This window comes from Toxorhynchites rutilus, chromosome 2 (assembly GCF_029784135.1).
Source record: "Toxorhynchites rutilus septentrionalis strain SRP chromosome 2, ASM2978413v1, whole genome shotgun sequence".
In the NCBI taxonomy this organism is placed as follows: domain Eukaryota; kingdom Metazoa; phylum Arthropoda; class Insecta; order Diptera; family Culicidae; genus Toxorhynchites; species Toxorhynchites rutilus.
The window spans coordinates 345,104,581-345,123,135 of record NC_073745.1 but is presented as its reverse complement, the minus strand read 5'-3'; the positions used below and the strand labels follow the sequence as shown (position 1 = coordinate 345,123,135).

At 40.5% G+C, this 18,555-nt stretch overlaps 1 protein-coding gene across 7 annotated transcripts in view; it reads left to right on the top strand.

Annotated features, from left to right (window-relative positions):
- The first annotated feature begins 10,681 nt into the window (after window positions 1-10,681).
- Window positions 10,682-18,555, top strand: part of LOC129771407 (capon-like protein) — a 68,388-nt gene continuing 60,514 nt past the window's right edge. The window contains exons 1-2 of one of the 7 annotated variants that reach the window (XM_055775015.1): window positions 10,682-10,911; window positions 12,617-13,041. In XM_055775015.1, coding sequence (XP_055630990.1) covers window positions 12,937-13,041 — 105 coding nt within the window. In that variant the 5' untranslated portion in view covers window positions 10,682-10,911; window positions 12,617-12,936. Of the gene's footprint in view, window positions 13,042-18,555 lie in introns of all 7 variants that reach the window. The other 6 variants (XM_055775016.1, XM_055775017.1, XM_055775013.1 and 3 more) reach the window with 6 other exon arrangements.

The following is an 18,555-nucleotide window of genomic DNA, read 5'->3' as shown; positions in this document are numbered from 1 at the left end:
TCGTATTTAAACACAGAAAATGCCAGAAGAGGGTCAACTAGCTTGGTTAGATTTGCGTCACATGGTCGGGGGCTTATCCGGGAGCTCTCATAACGCATTATAAAACAACTATTCTTTTTTTGGCAGACTTATCTCACTTCTTAACTAGGCGAACCTAGCCAGAATTTTCACCTGCCCCCGGGCTTCTGAATGCCAAAGGGGGACTAGGCTCTGCGGAATGCACGTATCTGCATGCTCGTGCTGTTTCAGTCCTGACCGAGAAATTGTCGGACAATCGCACAGGTGCTAAGGATGACCGACTTTTGGATGCCGGCCAATTCCTTCTCCATGTTCAACACCTTTAGCGCTTCCAGAAGTGTCTTCGGGACAATTCCAGTTCCAGAGAGAACGACTGGAACAATTCTTGGGACCTCCCTTAGCCCCCACAGTTCCTTGAGCTCCACGGCCAATGGTCGGTACTTGCAGATTTTGCGACCGTGGGTCTCCTCCAGATTCTGGTTCAGTGGAATAGCGACATCGATGATGGTGACTTTGCGGTTGCTCTTGTCGTAAACCATTATATCTGGGCGGTTGTGGTGGATCGAGAGGTCGGTCAGAACAGTGCGATCCCAGTACAGCTTGAAACGGTCATTTTCCAGGACAGGTGCAGGCAGGTACCGGTAGTTTGGTACGTTGTCTTCCAGTAGAGCACATTGGAGCGCCAGTTGTCGATGAACAATACGGGCCACGTTGTTGTGGCGCTCGGTGTAGGCTGCGTTGGCCAAAACGGGACAGCCTCCCATAATGTGCTCTATGTTTTCACCTGGTTGATGGCACATCCGGCAAATGTCATCAACGTCTTGATGCCAGACGTACCGCCTGCAGTTTCTCGTCGGCATTATCCTGTCCTGGATGGCTATCATGTCGGCTTCTACTACTGAAGAGAGTTCACCACGCGTTAGCCACAGATTAGATGCGGCCTTGTCGACGTGTGGCCGGTCCAGTTGATGGGGGTGGGCACCATGCACTGCCTTTTGCTTCCAAGCTGCAATCTTCTCCTCCACTGTCTGCAGATTGCAGTTGAGTTGGTACTTCGCTTGCGCCAAGTGCAGAGCGCTGTATCCTCTGTCGGCGGCGCAGACAGCCCGATATAGCGCGTTTTGGTTGGCGCGTTCTGCGAAGTACTCGCGCAGTTGTCGTACCTGGGCAACACACAGTGCAGATATGTCGACTATTCCAAGTCCCCCTTCTTTGCGTGGCAGTGAAACTCTCTCCAGTGCCGATTGAGGATGGTGCATTCCGGTCTCTTTGAATGCTTTCCTCATCCTCCTCTCAAGGTCCTCTAGGTCAGTTTTGCTCCATTTGACTACACCAAAACTGAAGGTCAGCAGGGGAACCGCGAATGTGTTGATCGCGCGTACCTTGTTCCCCGCGTTGAGGAAAGTCCTCAGGACACAGTTCACTCGACTCAAGAACTTGTCTCGCAGCTCCGTCTTGATGTCGGAGTGGCGAATCCCGGTGAGCTGTCGGAATCCAAGATATTTATAGGATTCGCCACGAACCATGTCTCTTATGAACTCGCCGTCATAGACCTCGTAACCTCCGGATTCGGTAAGCTGCCCTTTCAGCAGATGGACACAGCGGCACTTGTCGAGGCCGAACTCCATGCAGATGTCCCTGCTTATGTCTTCGACAACCCGGATAGCTACACCTAGACGCTGACGTGAATCAGCGTAGACCTTGAGATCATCCATGTAGAAGGTATGGGTCACTTCTTCGTGGGCGCCGTCGCCATACCTTATTTTATAGCCATGACCGTTTCTATTGTGCGTCCTACTGAGGGGGTTCAGTGCCAGACAAAACCAAAGCGGGCTGAAAGAGTCGCCTTGGAATATCCCCCTCTTTATCTGCAGCGTTCTAGACTGCAACACATTTTCCCCATCACTGAGGTGCAGAGACGTACTCCACTGCCTCATCGCATGCTGCAGGAACCTAACGACGACGGGATCAATTTTGTAGAGCTCCAATACCCGGACGAGAAACGAGTGAGGTATGGAGTCATAAGCCTTCCTGTAATCGATGTAGGCCATACTTAGGTTCCGCTGGTTATATACCGCCTGGCCGACTATGGCTGCGTCGATGATGGCCTGGTCTTTGCAGCCATGCGTATTTTTCCTGCATCCTTTCTGCTCTTCTGCGATGATGTGATGCTGTTCGCAGTGAGCAGAAACTTTGGCGGTAATTATGCTGCTCAGTATTTTGTACAGACTCGATAGGCACGTTATCGGTCTGTACTTTGATGGGTTCAAAGTGTTGCTGTCTTTCGGGAGGAGGAAGGTGACGCCACGGGTGGCGAATTCAGGAAGGTTGTGTGGGTCACGTAGCACCTTGTTGAAGCACTCAGCTATCTTTGGATGTGCGACGGTCAGCTTCTTGTGCCAAAAGTTCTGGACACCATCGGGGCCCGGTGCTGCCCAGTTCCTCAGGTACCGCGAGGCTTCGCGGACATCGTTCTCTCCGACGATGATAGCTGGCATCTCTGCAATTTCACCACAACTCTCCTCCTCCCGTCTTAACCACATTTGCCCTTCGCGATGTTGTACTGGGGTTTCCCAAATACCAGCCCAGAAGTTCGTCACATCGCTAATATCTGGCAAACCTTCGCGGTAGTCGGGCTTCTCGTCGCTAATGTGGTCGTAGAACGCTTTTTCGTTATCTCTGAACATCCGATTTTGTTCCTGGCGCTTTGCAGAGTCAGAGTAACGTTTCAGCCGTTTAGTTAGGACGCTCAATTGCTGTACCAGTGTGTCGAGTTTTTCCGTCAGCTGGTGAGCTCCCAGCTGGCGAAGTTCAGTAGGCCGCACGATCACAGCAACTTGGCGACATAATTTCACCGATCTGCTGCCTCTTTTGTACGCCATCAGTCTTCCAATTGCGGCGCGCTTGTTTAGGATCCGTTGCTCCAATCTCCTTCGCCATGGAGGCTCACGCCTTTCACGGAGATGTTGGAGCAGTCCGCCTCTTGGCCTAATACGGTATCCTAAACTTTTGGCGGTCGCCACAGCAGCACAGTAAACTTTCAGTTGCAGCTCCTCCATGTTCTCAGCATCAACCAAGTGCAGCGGAAGAACGTGCTCGTTCATGAGCTTTACTGCACTTGTCAGCCTGCGGGAATGCTGCAACTTCGGGATCCTGGGGCGCGACAAAGGGTCCGTGTCGCGGAATTGTGAGATCGCCTCGTCGTAATGGAAGACCAGATCGCGTAGTAGTTGTTGATCTGGCTGTGGATCTTCCGGCTCAGGGGGTTGTTGTACTGTGGCCTCCACTGGTGCTGATTCGCGTGCCCCACTCGCGAATGAATTGCTCAGCCGTACTGAACTTCGTCTCGACACATCGCTTGCTCTGTTGTTCCTGGAGCTTATTTTTCTCTGCACCTGCTGCTTGATCTCGTCGATTTGCGTTTGGGAGAGCATGTTGTTGCGTACTATCGCTCTACGCCTCGCGTTCATCGCGTTCTGATCAAGCCTCCCGACGAACTCTGGATACGCTTCCTCGAACATTGTTAGTATTCGAGGGCGACCGCTCATGTCCGTCTCCAAAGCAGTGCAGATGTAATAGGCGCGGATCACGAATTCATTCATTTCGTGTGTCCACATGATCCGGCGCCTAGTGGTACCCACAAGTGTGGACGACTGTCGTCTGGCAGTCGCAACACGTCTCGTAGGCGCAGCGTTTCTTGGGTGATGTCGATGGCTGCTGTTTCCGTGTGGTGGTAGCTCTTCGGGTTGAACCCGGCTGGTGGCCCGCTCTTGCACATCGCCTTCCAGCCGCTGGCCGCTCGCTCTTACGCCCGTTCCAGGACCAGCTCCAGTTCGGGGACCCTCCTCGGGTGATCGCATTCTAATTAATCTTCGTGATCGTAGCTCCATTTTATTGGGTGTATCTCCTTTGCCCGGGAGACAGCGGGTTGGCAAGGCCTCCATGACCCGGGAGGCCTTCCCCGGGAGAGATATAGCGCTCTGACTCGCTCGCACCCCCTCACTTAGCCACTTCCGACACCCGTTCTCGGAGCCAAGACCAGGTGTGTTTCCAGTTCACGCCCGATCTAAAAATGTCGTCATATGATCTTCGTGGAGGCGTGAGATAGGAACATTTGAGACCAACAGGCAGGCTCCTACCCTATGTTGATCCCCATTTGAGAACCATTTTTTTTTTTTTTCTTTTTTCTTTTTTTTCTGTATTATAGTGATTTTCAACACTTTTGGCTGGTTCGTCACTTTTTCTTCCTTTTTTGGAAGAATATCGGGAGTGGGAATTGAACTCGTGATCTTGAGCGTGAGAGGTATGGATGTTACCACTACGCCAGATCGCCTCCACTAACAACTATTCTGTTTATCCTAGACTCCTCCTGATTTCTTTTGGGAGTTAAAATCACATTCTAAAATTGGTACCAACTCAAGCGTATAGCTCTCGGCTGTATTCAGTCAAAATATGAGTCTAAAGATTCACCTTCTCAGCACTGATTATGGGAGCTTTCTCTTAATAATACAAGTGAAGGTGAACGAAAAGTGAGAAAGAACGATTACCTGGGTTCAACTGGGAGAATCGCGGTCATACAAAAGCAGCTTCAAAAGAGAAATCGATGCGATCAAACAGTTCGTTTAGATTGAATAAAGCTCCAAGAGCAATAAAGTAACGACTTTCTCAAAGTAAGTCGTACTTCATCCGCTTCAACCCTCCTATACTCGTGCACTGGTCTCACAAAACCAGAAATCAATGATTCGTAGATTTCTCAGAAAACATCAACACTACTACCAGTGTTGCCACACGTACAGATTCATCTGGAAAGGTACAGATTTTTTCGCTTTTTTTGGTATAGATTCTGTACGGTACAGGGTACAGATTTTCGTCAAAAAGTACAGATTGATACGGATTTTTTCCTCGTGTGAAATTTCTTACATTTGAACAGAGCAACATTAACCCTTTCACTTACAACATCGAGTCTCACTCGATATGAAATAATTGTTCCGAAACGTACAATATCGAGTCTCTCTCGTGGCGCACTTGCATATCACAACGCGCTAAGACGCTCAGCAGAGTAGTGAAATTATTCGATGTGTGACCCATCGAAGCGTTTACATTTGGTCCGCTCTTTTGAAAATTAAAACTTACGGGAAGGGGTTAAGATACATGACGACTTTCACACCGCAGTATCGCTTGGTGCAGCTGATCATAAAAGCATTTACTATGCAATAATTGATCTGTTTCATAAGGATAGAAGTCCTTACAAGGATCGTCTGAAAGGATTAGCGTTGAACGGCGCGACCGTGATGATGAGGATGTCGAATTCCGTAATCAGACTTCTTGCAGAATATTGACTTTAATGACAAAATCTCTGTTGCTTTTTTGGAGTATGTTTTGCTCCAGATCAACAGATTGATTCGTTTGTTCCAGGCTGAAAACTCTGAATTCTCAATGCTAAATGAAGAGCAGAAAGATTTATATCTAACCATTCTCACGAATATCTGCGAGGAATCTTACGCTGTTTCAACATCCAATGTTATTGAATTTGAAGATCATTTGAAAAGCGACAAGAATTTTTAGGTTGGAATGGCAGCAGAAGAAACTATACGAACAATGGACAGCAAAAGACAGATCATTTTTAAGGATGTTTGTTCCATTTTTGACGTAGAACTACGTCTTTCATTAAGGGTGCCAAATCAGAAAACAGGTCACGTTTTTATGAAATAAAGTTAACGTTAATAACTATTTTTGCCGCGAACGGATTTTAGCGATTTACATACTAAACGAATCGGAAATTCCCTAAGATTTGTTTAATATGCTATACATTAGAATCCCCTGGTTTGTGAATGGTTAAAATTCATGAAAACTTTAGGCGTTTCCATTTTTCCATACATTTGTTCTGTCCATTTAGGTGCTTTCCCGAACAGAGCTGTCTATAACGAGCAACTTATCGACGACCAACGAAGGGAAAATCGTAGGATTTGAAGTCGCCGTGAACAAAGGAAAAGTAGAAGAATGAAGGGGAATATTTGTCTTGAGTATAACCAGTGGATCTCGCTGAGGCAAACTTTTATTCGGCATCGGACTGTTGAGCAATCCAGTTCACTTTGCTTTCACTGCGCTTCGATCTAAGATTGGACCCCACCAGTGGTAATCCATATTGGATATCGTCGTTTACTTTTTCTGTTCGTTATTCGTATCGTGCGTTTTTCTTCCCGCTTCATAAATTAAACGTTTCGCGTGGTGTGTGATGAGCAAGAAGAAGAGGGAGGCAGGCTCTAGCCCTGCAAAAAACAGGAAGTGGGTTATATCTATGGTATAACCGCAAGGGTGACGTAGGACTATCGTTGATTTAGAGATCATTTGTATGAAGTTGAATCTGAATTCATTCTGAATGAATGAATATTTGGAGAACTTCGAAAAAGAGAGCGTTACGTTGGAGGCACAAGGTTTTATGCATCCAATATTGGATACGGAAATATCCTACTGATGGGGAAGAATAATCTTCAGAAGCTATCCTGTTGATTGCGATTGATTGAAAAATCACAAAACCTAATGTATTTGGTCACAGTGTTACATGGATAGAAAACATTCAAATAAACTCTTTCACATGAATGTATTTTTAAATTCCTAGAGGAACTGGCAAATTATTTTCCGGATCTTTCTCGATCCAAACGGAAAGAATTCCGTGCGTGTATGTGTGTGTGTGTAGCGGCTGCTTCGAGATCTTCCCGGGGAACCGTTTGTAGCATCACTCTCCTCCTGATGGATTCCCTTCTGGCCTAAGGTGCACAAACAGGCTCTTGGTGACACCGTTCATCCGAGCTTTCATGATAAATGAAGAGCTTCACCACAACAGCGACAACATGCTCCAATCGCTGTTCAATTAGAACTGAGTGGATTTCCGAGCGGCGCTCGCTTATATACCGATTGGTGATTTCAATAGCCTATTTTGAAAGCAAATTTAAGACTATTGAAACAAGTTTTTGGATCAGAAAGTAATAAGTATAGAACGCGTAGACATTTTATCTTTCGAATGAAGTGTTTATCATACCATTTCGTTCAGTTGTTTAGGAGCTATTAACACTCAAAATCTCGGTCTCCGGCGTAACGCTTTCGTTTTCGAAACTTTGATTTTACACCCCGGTATAGAAATGAAAGACGTAGTCCTACGTCAAAACGAACGCATTGCCAGGGGCAATGAAATTTCGAGGCAAGCGTCATCTAATGATGCACGCGATGTTGGTGTAGTGAAAAGCGCGCGCACTGAACCGAGCCTTCGCGAGTGTGACACCACATCGAACAACAGCAAAATAGGCGATTTCGGCGCGTCGGTCGAAAATGTAAACGGCTTCTTTGGTGCCTTTGAGAATGCATCAATGCATTAAACTGAAGTTATGGCGAAGCAGGCGTTAAGGTTATGTTCCAAAAAAATATTTGGGGAATACTAAGCATCTTGAATGTCTTACTGGAATGTTATAAGTTAATTAGGTTCGCGTGCCAGTCGCAAAACTGCCTTCAACTAGGATTGCATTTGCGCTAATATTGATCATAATGAAGCATTGCTACTGTTTTCGAATTTATTTCGCTTGTTGAGTCACCAAGAAAGTAAATGTCGTTCTGGAATTTTGTATGTGATTAGATTTTGCTTACCAGTAGCAAAAATTCCTCCACTAAGGGGGACAGCTGCGCTTCTCTCGAGCATGAGAAAGTTATGCAACTCATCAATCAATTATTCTCAACTGATTTTACAATGAAAAACCATTTCAATGATTATTCTACTAAGCAGTTGTTTCGAAAATTTCACAGCATTATAGAATAATATCCGAAGGTATAAACAAGCGACTTATATAAAATAACAGCGTAGTTCTACGTCAACAATGCGGTCGTATCTTGGATACAACCTCCTATAATTTTTTTCGTGAAACTGATCATGAAGAACAGAAAAAAGATTCCATTTTGATGATTTGACGCTCAAGACTGCGACAATGTTAAATCCCAGAAGCTTTTCCAAATTGACAAGCATTAACGTTGTGCTAGAGGCGTTCTACGATGGGAACATACAATATCTGGAGAATGAATTCCATACCTTAAAGGTTAAATTACTCCGTAAGGAAATCACGGTTTCAGAAGACGAGCATGTGCAGGATTGATGGACAAAAGTCGGATGCCTAAAAAGAATTGACAATTCGCTCGCATTTTCGGCGCTTCGATACCTTGTTTGTAACGTTCTCACTATGCCTCACTCCTCGGAAACTGTCGAGCGATTTTTTTTTGAATATAATCAGAACAAAAATATGCTTCGAAAACAACGAAACGATGAACGCTGTTTTGAGATCAAAACATTTGATTAACCATCGTGGCGGGAGTTGAAAATTTAAATAAATGATAGCATGCAGTCTAGATTTAGAAAAACTATGTATAAGCACGATGATGTGTGTATGTTGTATTTGTAGTAAATAAATGATTTTTTTTCATGCTAATAAAATAGATTTTTCTCTACAACGAATATTTTCGATGGTACAGATTTTTGGAAGAAAAAATACAGGTGAGAAAAAATGTTAACCCCTCTGGTACCGATGAAAATGTGGCAACACTGACTGCGAATTTGGGATTCTCTATAGTTTCCTCATTCGTCGTTCGTCATTGTTTAGCACCGTGACACCGACGAGAGTATAGGAATAACTTTTTTGGATTAGTGGTTTTTTTCAAATTTTAGAATATCGTTCAATTAAATGTATAATTTAATGTTAGTGATATAGAATATTTATTGAGTATAATGCACCACATTATTATAAAACCATTTTTATTTGATTTTAGTCAATTTTGTCACCGGAATGATCGTAAGATTCAAACGTGCAAAAGCAAAATACAAATGTTTCAAATATTTGAGGAAATTGTGACCTGAAATTGGACATTCGCGATGACAGTGGTACCGTGTCGACGTCTGGAGGCGACTTTCAATCTGGGGTCATAGTTTCGGTCCCAAACTCAACGTTTACAAAAATGTCCCATTAGAGGCGAAAATGTCCAATCGTTCAGGATTTACTTATTCCTTATCCCTTATTCTCTCGAATTATACCAAAAGTATCTACCGAGTTTGTTCCGTTCCGATCAAAATCTCATTGAATAATTTCTCCAAAAATACAGCTTTTTCGGATCTGTGAGTTTTCGATGGAGGCCGCACTTGCTGCAATCCACTAGCGATCTATCCATTATTTTGAATGAAATGATCGGTAGAGTGATCGCATTCAACTCTGTCAATTAGAGTGACTTCACGTCGACATGACCATATCTCAACTAATCTATACAGTTTTCAAAAAACGACACTACATTGGTGCGTGTATATTCATTTCAATAGATTTCCAGAAACCATCCTCGGCAGTATCGAGGGGTTTCGATAATGTCCTAAATGGAAGAAATGATGTGTAAAAAGGATCATGTAAAGATCTCCTTGAATATGGATATGAATGAGATACAGACATTGAACGCGAAATGACGGCTCAATGAACTGATAACACGCGACGCGTATGAAACGTGCGTGTCATATGGACGATTCCCATTCGCGCCATAGTAGAGATTAGTTGGATGGAAGGTGAACCATTTTCCAACCGTAATAGATAATGTTCTCTCTGATTGATGTAAATTATGTTGAAATTTTGTTAATACGGGTTTGGTAATATTTTTTTCACGGTGAATTATCATGATGGAGGCGTCTTCAAAAAAACGTCCATCGTTTGGAGATAGACAAGTTAAAATTCATACTGTCGTCATACTTACTAGAGACACAGTTTCACTGTACAACTAACGAAACATTGAAACTTTTTTTGAAAAAAAAATATCTATGATTTACCTTTCTTCTTTTTATTAACCTAACTTTTTGGGGATCTCCGTAGCCACATTGGTTGCGCGTTCACTTAGTAAGCGATCGATCGTGAGTTCAAAACTCAGGGCCCTCATTGACCATCTTTGTGTTGTTACAGAATAGCTACGTCCACGCAACAATCATCAGCGATGGAGATCGATCCACGGTCGAAATAAGATCGATTCATCCATACAACTGCTCTGCTCTGCCAGACACATCGGGCTACTGTTCTATAAATAACTCAACAATGATCAATCAACTGTCTCCGCTGTCCGGTGGTCCAACTGGATAATGGAAGAACAGAAAGAATACTCTTACGCCTAAATGGCTACTGTGTGAATGTACCATATGTAATGGTATAGAAGGAATACTGGCGAATGGCAACTGTGTAATGTGCTAATTATAGATATGGTTATGACATGTACACGATTAAAATTCGGCTCTGTTACAGCTAAAATACTAATGAGCCTTAAATAAATAAATGGGATAAAATAAAACTTAACTTTCATAGAGGAACTTCATCGTATCAACGTAGTTGTCTTGCAAAATTTCAACAAGTGATATTTCTATACCAAACAACGCGCCTTGAATGTATTCTGAGTGGCAAGTTTGGGAATACGGAAAAATTTCTTTGACGAGGAATCCTCCGACCAGAACATGAATTGAACTCGAAACCACCGGTATGATATGCGTGACTCAGCCACGGGAGCCACGATGGTTTACCTCTCCTGGTTAAAAAAGCAAATTCTATACCAAAATGAATGAATGCACATTTCGTTATACTAACACAACTACCGGTAGAGTTTCCCATTTCATTCACAGAGCTCCAGATAATCAGTTGTTTAGCGTTTGTCAGGATAGATGGGTGTTAATTCGGAGAATCGGAAAATTCTTCATATGAAATAATTTCTATATATTATCGGAGATGTTTCAATGAGACCTACAGTTTATACATTTGAAATGTCTATGCATGCACTATAGCATGCAAAAACCTGGATTACAAGTGATGTGAAAAATAGCAGTTCTTTTGATAATCTGTTGATGTATGCGACTGGTTTCACTAAATGGATACAATAAAAATGTGTTGTATATATATCAATTAATGCTATTCGTAGGAAGAAAAGTGACGAACAAGTGAAAAATTTACCGTAAACCAACGTGTTTAGTTTGAGTGTCGTGTATTGTGTATTTTTTCCTGTAGTTGAAGTATACCAGTACACATATTTATTGCATTGAATTCTAAAAGTTCTTGAATAGAGGAAAAGCATGAGAGACAAAATTGTTGATTCAAGTTAAATGAACCGGAAGCTGCTTTATTCCACATTCCGTGCTGCGCTTATATGAAGCTAATATTGTTTCGATCATTTGAACGCTGTTACTTACTACTAAATTGCATATTAGTCATCGATGGTCATCGTTAGAGCCTAGAAATATGTACATTCATGAGCACTTGATAAACGTGCTAGAAATTCATTTGACCGGTTAATTTGTATTAAATGTAATAATTTCCAGTGAATGTATCGGATCATTTTTCAAATTATCCAACGCTTGTGTCAAAAATAGATTTTGTGGATTGCACGAATGAAAAACCAGCCAGTGCTGTTTACAGTCATAATGAATATATTAGGGATTGGCGATTGATCTTAGGTTCCATTTGGAACAAGTGGCAAATACTAGGAATAAGCGAATCATAGGATAAACGTGGAACACCAGACATGTTTGAATCATCTCGAGTATATTTTTGAATGATTATTAATATAGATTTTATACTGTTGTTTGAAATTTGTAAAGAATTCTCCATTATATTCGGAACATAACGTACTGTGCACTGGGTATAAAAAAATGTTGCCCAGTGCACGACACACATACACTTGTGAGGAGAAGGTTTATATTAACCACGCTCCACAAGTTTGTTCCCGTTTTCTATTTGTTGGGCACGATGTTTTACATAAACGACATGTTTTCTGTCTCAGTTCATTAATCGTAGCGTTTCATCGTAGTTATCAAGTAGTTACTTCATTAATCCTTGTGTGATATTATCAGAATACACTTTCAGTGCAATAATATCCTATGGCTTCATGGAATCATAAACTTTTAAAAATCATTAGATACATAAAAAAATGTCGTATGGTTCACACAAAAAAATGAGAACCTGATAAAGATCGCTGAGAGCTAAATCAAACGTAAAAGTTTTAGGGACATGACCACAACCATAGCTAATTTGATCAAACATCAAAATTGATACCAACCTTAATTCATATGCTGCTTTTGTGATGTTGTGTTAGTTTATCAACATGAATTCTAGTGAAAACATACACGGAACACTGCATTGCATTAAACCGGAGTTTTCATATGTTTCTCTTTGTTCGAAGGAGCGCTTTTGAAAAGAGAGATAAAGTATTAAGTTCTACTTCTTGCCATACTTCTTATCTCAGCAAATGGTCGCGAGATTGAGAACAGGTTTGTCCAGTTTTTGCCTAAAAAGAAACGGAGGAAGAGATGAACAAGACAAAAGAGCACAAACTTTTTCTTTTCTACTTTGCTTTCTACACCTGGGAAATGTTTATAATGCATAGCGTTGAATTTACTAGCATCACCGGTACTGTTTATTCTGAATGATGACCAAAACAAATTATAAAAAGCAATCCCAAGAAAGATTCAGCATGGCCGTTGGCACATTTAGTCAAGAGAAATGATAGAAAATATCTCATGGTATCTATAAGCATAGAAAGTAATGGTGTTATTCAGTTTTTCAACAGTTTGTTTTTTTCCAATAATTATTATATGTTCTGTGTTCAAACAATATAATCATCATTCAATCTGATTGAAACGGAGATGTACGGGAAAATAACATGACGGAAATTCGAGTTACATCGAGGAACAAAAATTGCTTACGGTTTTAGAGGTGCTCGAAACATTGCAAGCGGAAAATGTTACTCAGAACGTTGTCGACTCAATCATTACAAAAGCATCATTTACGCATACAAGTGAACCAACAGCTTTGACGAACTGACAATTAAGAGTTGAAGAAGCAGCAGATATCATACAGCCAAGCAGGTGCCAACAAAATGCCTTCTCAGCCTTACGATTTAGTAAAGGATGATCAAGACATTCGAGCTGCTGTATATCCTGAACAGGCGTTTTACGACAATGGAATAACGTTTCAAGCTAGAGTAAGTTTCTTTATAATACCTAACTTTAATAATTAACGATATATTAAGAGGTTAAATGAAATGGTACTATTTCGTAGCTAGCAAAGGCCTCATCTTTTTTCAATTCTATTATGCATCGGAACACAGTGAATTAACAAGACAAAATACAACGCTCAAACAACATTTTCTAAGGTTTTAATTATAAGTGTAGGAACCTTCGTTCTTCAGGTTTTTTTTCTACTGCTGTGTTTTGCTATTTTTTGTAGATGATAGTAGTATTACTTGCATAATTTATAAGATACGTGTGTATTGATGCAAATAGAAAACGACAACGAAAATAGTACACATATTACATTCAATTCAAACATTTTGAAAAAAAATCTACGAGTATGTGCGGTCTACTCTCAGTTGTAGCTGTTTGAAACTAGTTAAAGTCACCAGTCTTTTTCATATTTGGTTGGGGAAAAAGTAATCCATTATTTTTGCGTGAATTACTTTAGCAATAGATTTTTACAATCTTCTCTTGACCTCAATTTTTTATCACTTAGGAAGTTTTGCAATGCGAGAAGAAGGTGGTAAGTGCTTGGTGCTAGGCAGGTATGGGCAAAATCGCATCGAAATTCGTTCAACAACACTCATTCACAGATAAAACTCACCCTTCTATTCTCCGTTTATGCCTTACTTTATTTGAGACAAAACATTCATTCCTCAAAACATTCCAAACAAAACATTCCTCTTCGCAAACTTCGTTCTCGATTAGAACGGAAAAATACTGTCTAGATTCCACTCATCTGTTCTCAGAATTTTTTGCATTCCCTCATTTGCCTCTCGGAATGACGTTAGATGGTGATAGAATCAAACTGGAAACTTTTACTTGAGCCAGCGAGTGTCACTGTAAAATCATTCGTTTTTCACTCAAATAGCAATCATTGAGCCGTTCATCACCGTTCTGAATCATATTTCGGACGCTTAAGGCATATGATGCAGAAAACAGATCTAAACTTTATGCACAGGTATTATTTGGTTGATATTTTTTATAAATTAGTTCAATATGCTTTTAAGCTTTCTACTTTGGTACCTATTTGATTGAAAACATAAAAAAAACATCGAATAAAATGCTTTTCAAATGGAGCGAATAACTATCAAACTTCGGACACTAAATCAAATTTCGGACAGATTGAATTCAAATTTCGGACACTTTATTTTTTGATTTTTTGGACGAAAATTACATTACACTTGATGATATTTTATAGTCAACTGCGAAACACTTACCAAGCAATCACAGTAAACTGTCAACAATGATGAGAACTGATGAAACACGGGAGAAATTTAAATATTTATGAACGGGTAAATTCTACGTGCTCACGCTAAGGAAACGTCAAACGACAAACGATAATGAGTAGTGTTGTAAGATTTCTGCCGATTATGTTATAATTTAAATGTAGTTCTCATATGAAATGATAGTGAAACCAAGGGTTTACTCTAAAGAAGCATTTGCGATATGAATTTTATAGTTATATCATCAGTGCATTAACCATTTCAAGATATTAAAACAAAGTGTCCGAAATATGATGTTGTCTGAAATATGATTCAGAACGGTAGTTGAAATAGAGTTGTTTCCTGTACACTATTGCAATGACATTTTTTTGTTTCTAGTATGAAACGATCTAAGCCAACGCAAAAGACCGTATTAACTCAAGTTATTGGTAAGCGGGAAGGTGGATTCAAGTGCACTTGAATGCTGACAAGGAAAAATAAAATCATAGCTACACGCAGATTCAATCTATTTTGACTCACTCGTTATTTTGTTTCGTGCGATTATTCCAAAGTAGTATTCATTCATTGAATGTTGTTTTCCACTCTTTGTTTTGTTAGGTTCACTATCAGTCCCGAATGAAGATGGTCGGGGAGTGTAAAATGATTCATCGTGAAATCTCACGCTGCATTGTTTTCGCAATGATTATTCCAAGCAGATACAAGAGTGATTTTTAATTAGGTGTGGAGAAATGAGCGAATGAACTTTTCCATACTTGGTGCCAGGTCCTGACTATATGGTGGATGCATTAAAACATCCCAATCAAGTTCCCGGAGTTGTGTGGCCTTGCGTTGTCTTGATCGAATATCATATTTCTTCTTTTGGTCAATTCTGGACGTTTCCGGGATAAAAAAGTTAAAATAAATTAACACATTGGGGACCGCTCACGAGTTTTCTCGTATTTCGCGTTCCATCTGTCACGAAATAACCCGTGTTTTCTACACTTGGAGGTTAAATCCTTGGGTTGCCAAGAATCTAACAGGGGTTATCGATGGCTCGCCTTCATTTCATCCACATCGAAGGAAACGATCTCATTCGTGAAATCCGACAGCGTTCTAGTTTGCCTCAAAACGTGCGGTCCTTAATGTGTTAAAATTTAAAAAATCACAGGTATTTTACTGTTACAGTATCGGCACCATCGGCTCGCATTTTCGCTTTTATAAAAGAAAAGGTGTAACCGAATTATCTCTTTGTTGAATTCCATTGTTAACACCATGTAACTAACAACTGAATGAAACAAACAAAAACACAGCGACATATTTTTTTTAATGTGAAATGTCATCTTTACAACGAGTCTAAACATGAAATTGTATGATCGAAATACGAAATATTAAATCACTCAAGCAGGACATGTCCTAATTTTGAGATCCTCTTAAGGCGTCCTGATTTTTTTTCATGGGCTAGAATTTGTCTTGATTTACAAGGGAAATTCAAATTTGTTGACGACTCATAATTTATGTGTGTATTGTGTGAGACTTCAATTTTGCAAGTGAGTAACCGCTGCATTCTCCTTCTGTTATGTTCTGTTTTGGTTTCACCGGTTTCACCATTACAAGGTGTTTTTAAATGTCTTAACGGAAATGTTATTTTACCAACGAATGATTATGAGGCTAAATGTTGAATATGTTATTCATACGTGTTGGTAGCTAATAGCGGTATGTACATTCTGTCGTTTTGTTGAAACAGAAGTTTGAATTCAACAATGAAGTGTTGCATGTAAATATGATTTGGAGAAGCATATACAAACACCGAAACATTGTAAGAATATGCCGTTTGCATCCATTTCCTATTCCATGCTTAACTACCCTATGATCAGAAAGTACGGGAATTTTTGAATAAAATAAAATAGAGTTAAATTTAGGCCATTTTTTTATCTCCTTCAAAATATGATCCATCTGAAGCAACACACATATGCCACCGCTTGACCCAGTCCTCCATGCATCCCTGGTAAGTGGTTCCCTCGTCGCATTCTCTTTGATCTCTTTGATCGACTGCATTCTCTTTCCACGAAATGGCAACTGCTGGAGCCACGAAGGTGACGTCCAAACTGAACCCCTATTCGCGTTGACGCCGGAATGGTGTCGACATCTGGATACGACATTAGTTTATATGAGACCAACTATTCCCTATGAGATTAGTCGGCCCTAAGACAGTTTTAAATTACTAAATTTTGTATGATTTTTTTTCTTTGCGTTATTTACTTATTAGAAGTTCGTTGTTCTGACCCTAATTTAAACTATTTTCTATGAATTTTCAGATATTTTCACCAAAACTTACCATTATAATATAAAATCATCTCTAGACTCAATTTTTATATGATATTTTTTCACTACTTGCAAGCGAAAGTAATTTTCATTTACATAGAGTACTAATTTGATTTTGGAAAAAAAAATTTCATTCATAATTTTCATTTTAAAAGTATGTTCATTTCTTCTGCAAACCGATATTGTCATGCCTACTCCCCCATTTCGTAATACGAAACTCAATGCCGTCAACGCGGATTGAACTGACAGAAGCCATATCGAAGTTCGAGTTCTGACATTTTCCCTTTGTTTTGTCCCAATGTCCTGGAAAAAAGGTAACGAAGGTGGTCGTTTTTCGAGCGACATAGCATGCGCTGCTATAACTATTTCTCAAATAGTGACGTCAGTCGTTGTGTTTATCTTTGATTGCCTACCACATCCATGTGAAAATGCTATTTTCAGGAAGTGTTTTATCAATTAAAAACGTACATTTTATTAGAGTTCCCGCTGAATATGAAGCTAATGTGACAGCATGCAGTGAATATTTGTCAAATCACGTCGAAAAAGACGGATAGAAGTGACATTTCCATGTGCCATTTTCACTCCCCCTCGTTCATAGAGACAAATGAATTATTTTAACGTTACGAAGTTGATGTTTTGAAGGCTCTCAGTGTCGGTGTGTGTATTGTGAGAAAATAATCGTCAGTTAATAAAAGTTTTACCGAAAATGTTACTGCTTTCGAGAACTAAGTATACAAGTGCTCTTTAGATCTTTTTACTACATAAGTAGTAGTACTTTGAACATTGTTTTGTTTCTTCAATATACGAGGTATGGCTATTAAAAAACGAGACTGGTTACGAAAAAGGTTTATATTTTAAAAATTACGGTACAACGTTATGTTCCCCTTCAACATCCCCCCCTTGGCCTCAACACGGATTTGATCTTGGGGAATGGTCGCATGGGGCTAGATCTGGCGAGTACGAGTCATGTTCGAGCACTGGAATACCCTTATCGGCTGAAAATTGCTCCACCGACAGCGCGTTTGGGCAGGTGCGTTGTTGTTCGTGTTTTTCGTCACAAATGAATTTCCGACGTGCACTACAAACCACGTTCGATTCCAACCACTGCTGCTCGCAAACTATTATAGTGACAAAAACGTGTTTTCGTACGTTTATAGCAGACATTTCAAGCTACCGAACGCACTATTCGTTTATTCCCCCCTCCAGGCGCGCAGTCTCGTTATTTAATAGCCATACCTCGTACATTCCATATTGAATGCAAATAATTACGACAGGATATTTTGCTTGAAAATACAGATATACTTCGCCTACTGCTCCACCTCGATATGTACCTCATTGGTTTTGTCTTGAATTGAGTTCCCCACTGACAGTTGGTCGGTGTTAAGTCAGACCGGACCATGTGACAATTTAAGGTTTCGAGAAAAACGAGCTTGAAGTTTAGGTACATAAGGGGTTTGCGTTGATCATTGAAAATAATTTCAATACGTTATTCCTGTTTTACGCGTGATTTCCCAAATCTGATAAATGTGGTATGTAGTTTACGAAATGCTTAATCTAATACAATCAATAACTCGAAATATTTAATTTTGCGACTTGGTCCACTCTGACCTAACACCGACCAGTTCTGTTTGAGTTCCTCCTAACGAACGGATCGTAAATCGTGTAAATCGTCAATATAATCAAAAGCTTCTCGAATCGTTTTCCAGACATTTTTTTCCAGATTTTGGCGGATTTTTTGATTCCATCCATACCGACATCGTGTAAAATATACAATCCGAAGCTACTCATATTCAAGAGATTTTCTTCTCCATTTTGACAGTCCAGTTGCAGCTCGCGTAAAATGACCAATTCACGTCTATGCCGTCCATCGACACCAGAAGAATATTGATCAAATATGTATTTTCCACGCTTTTCTTCAAAAGCTGCAAGTTGATCTGAACGTCATTTAACGATTTA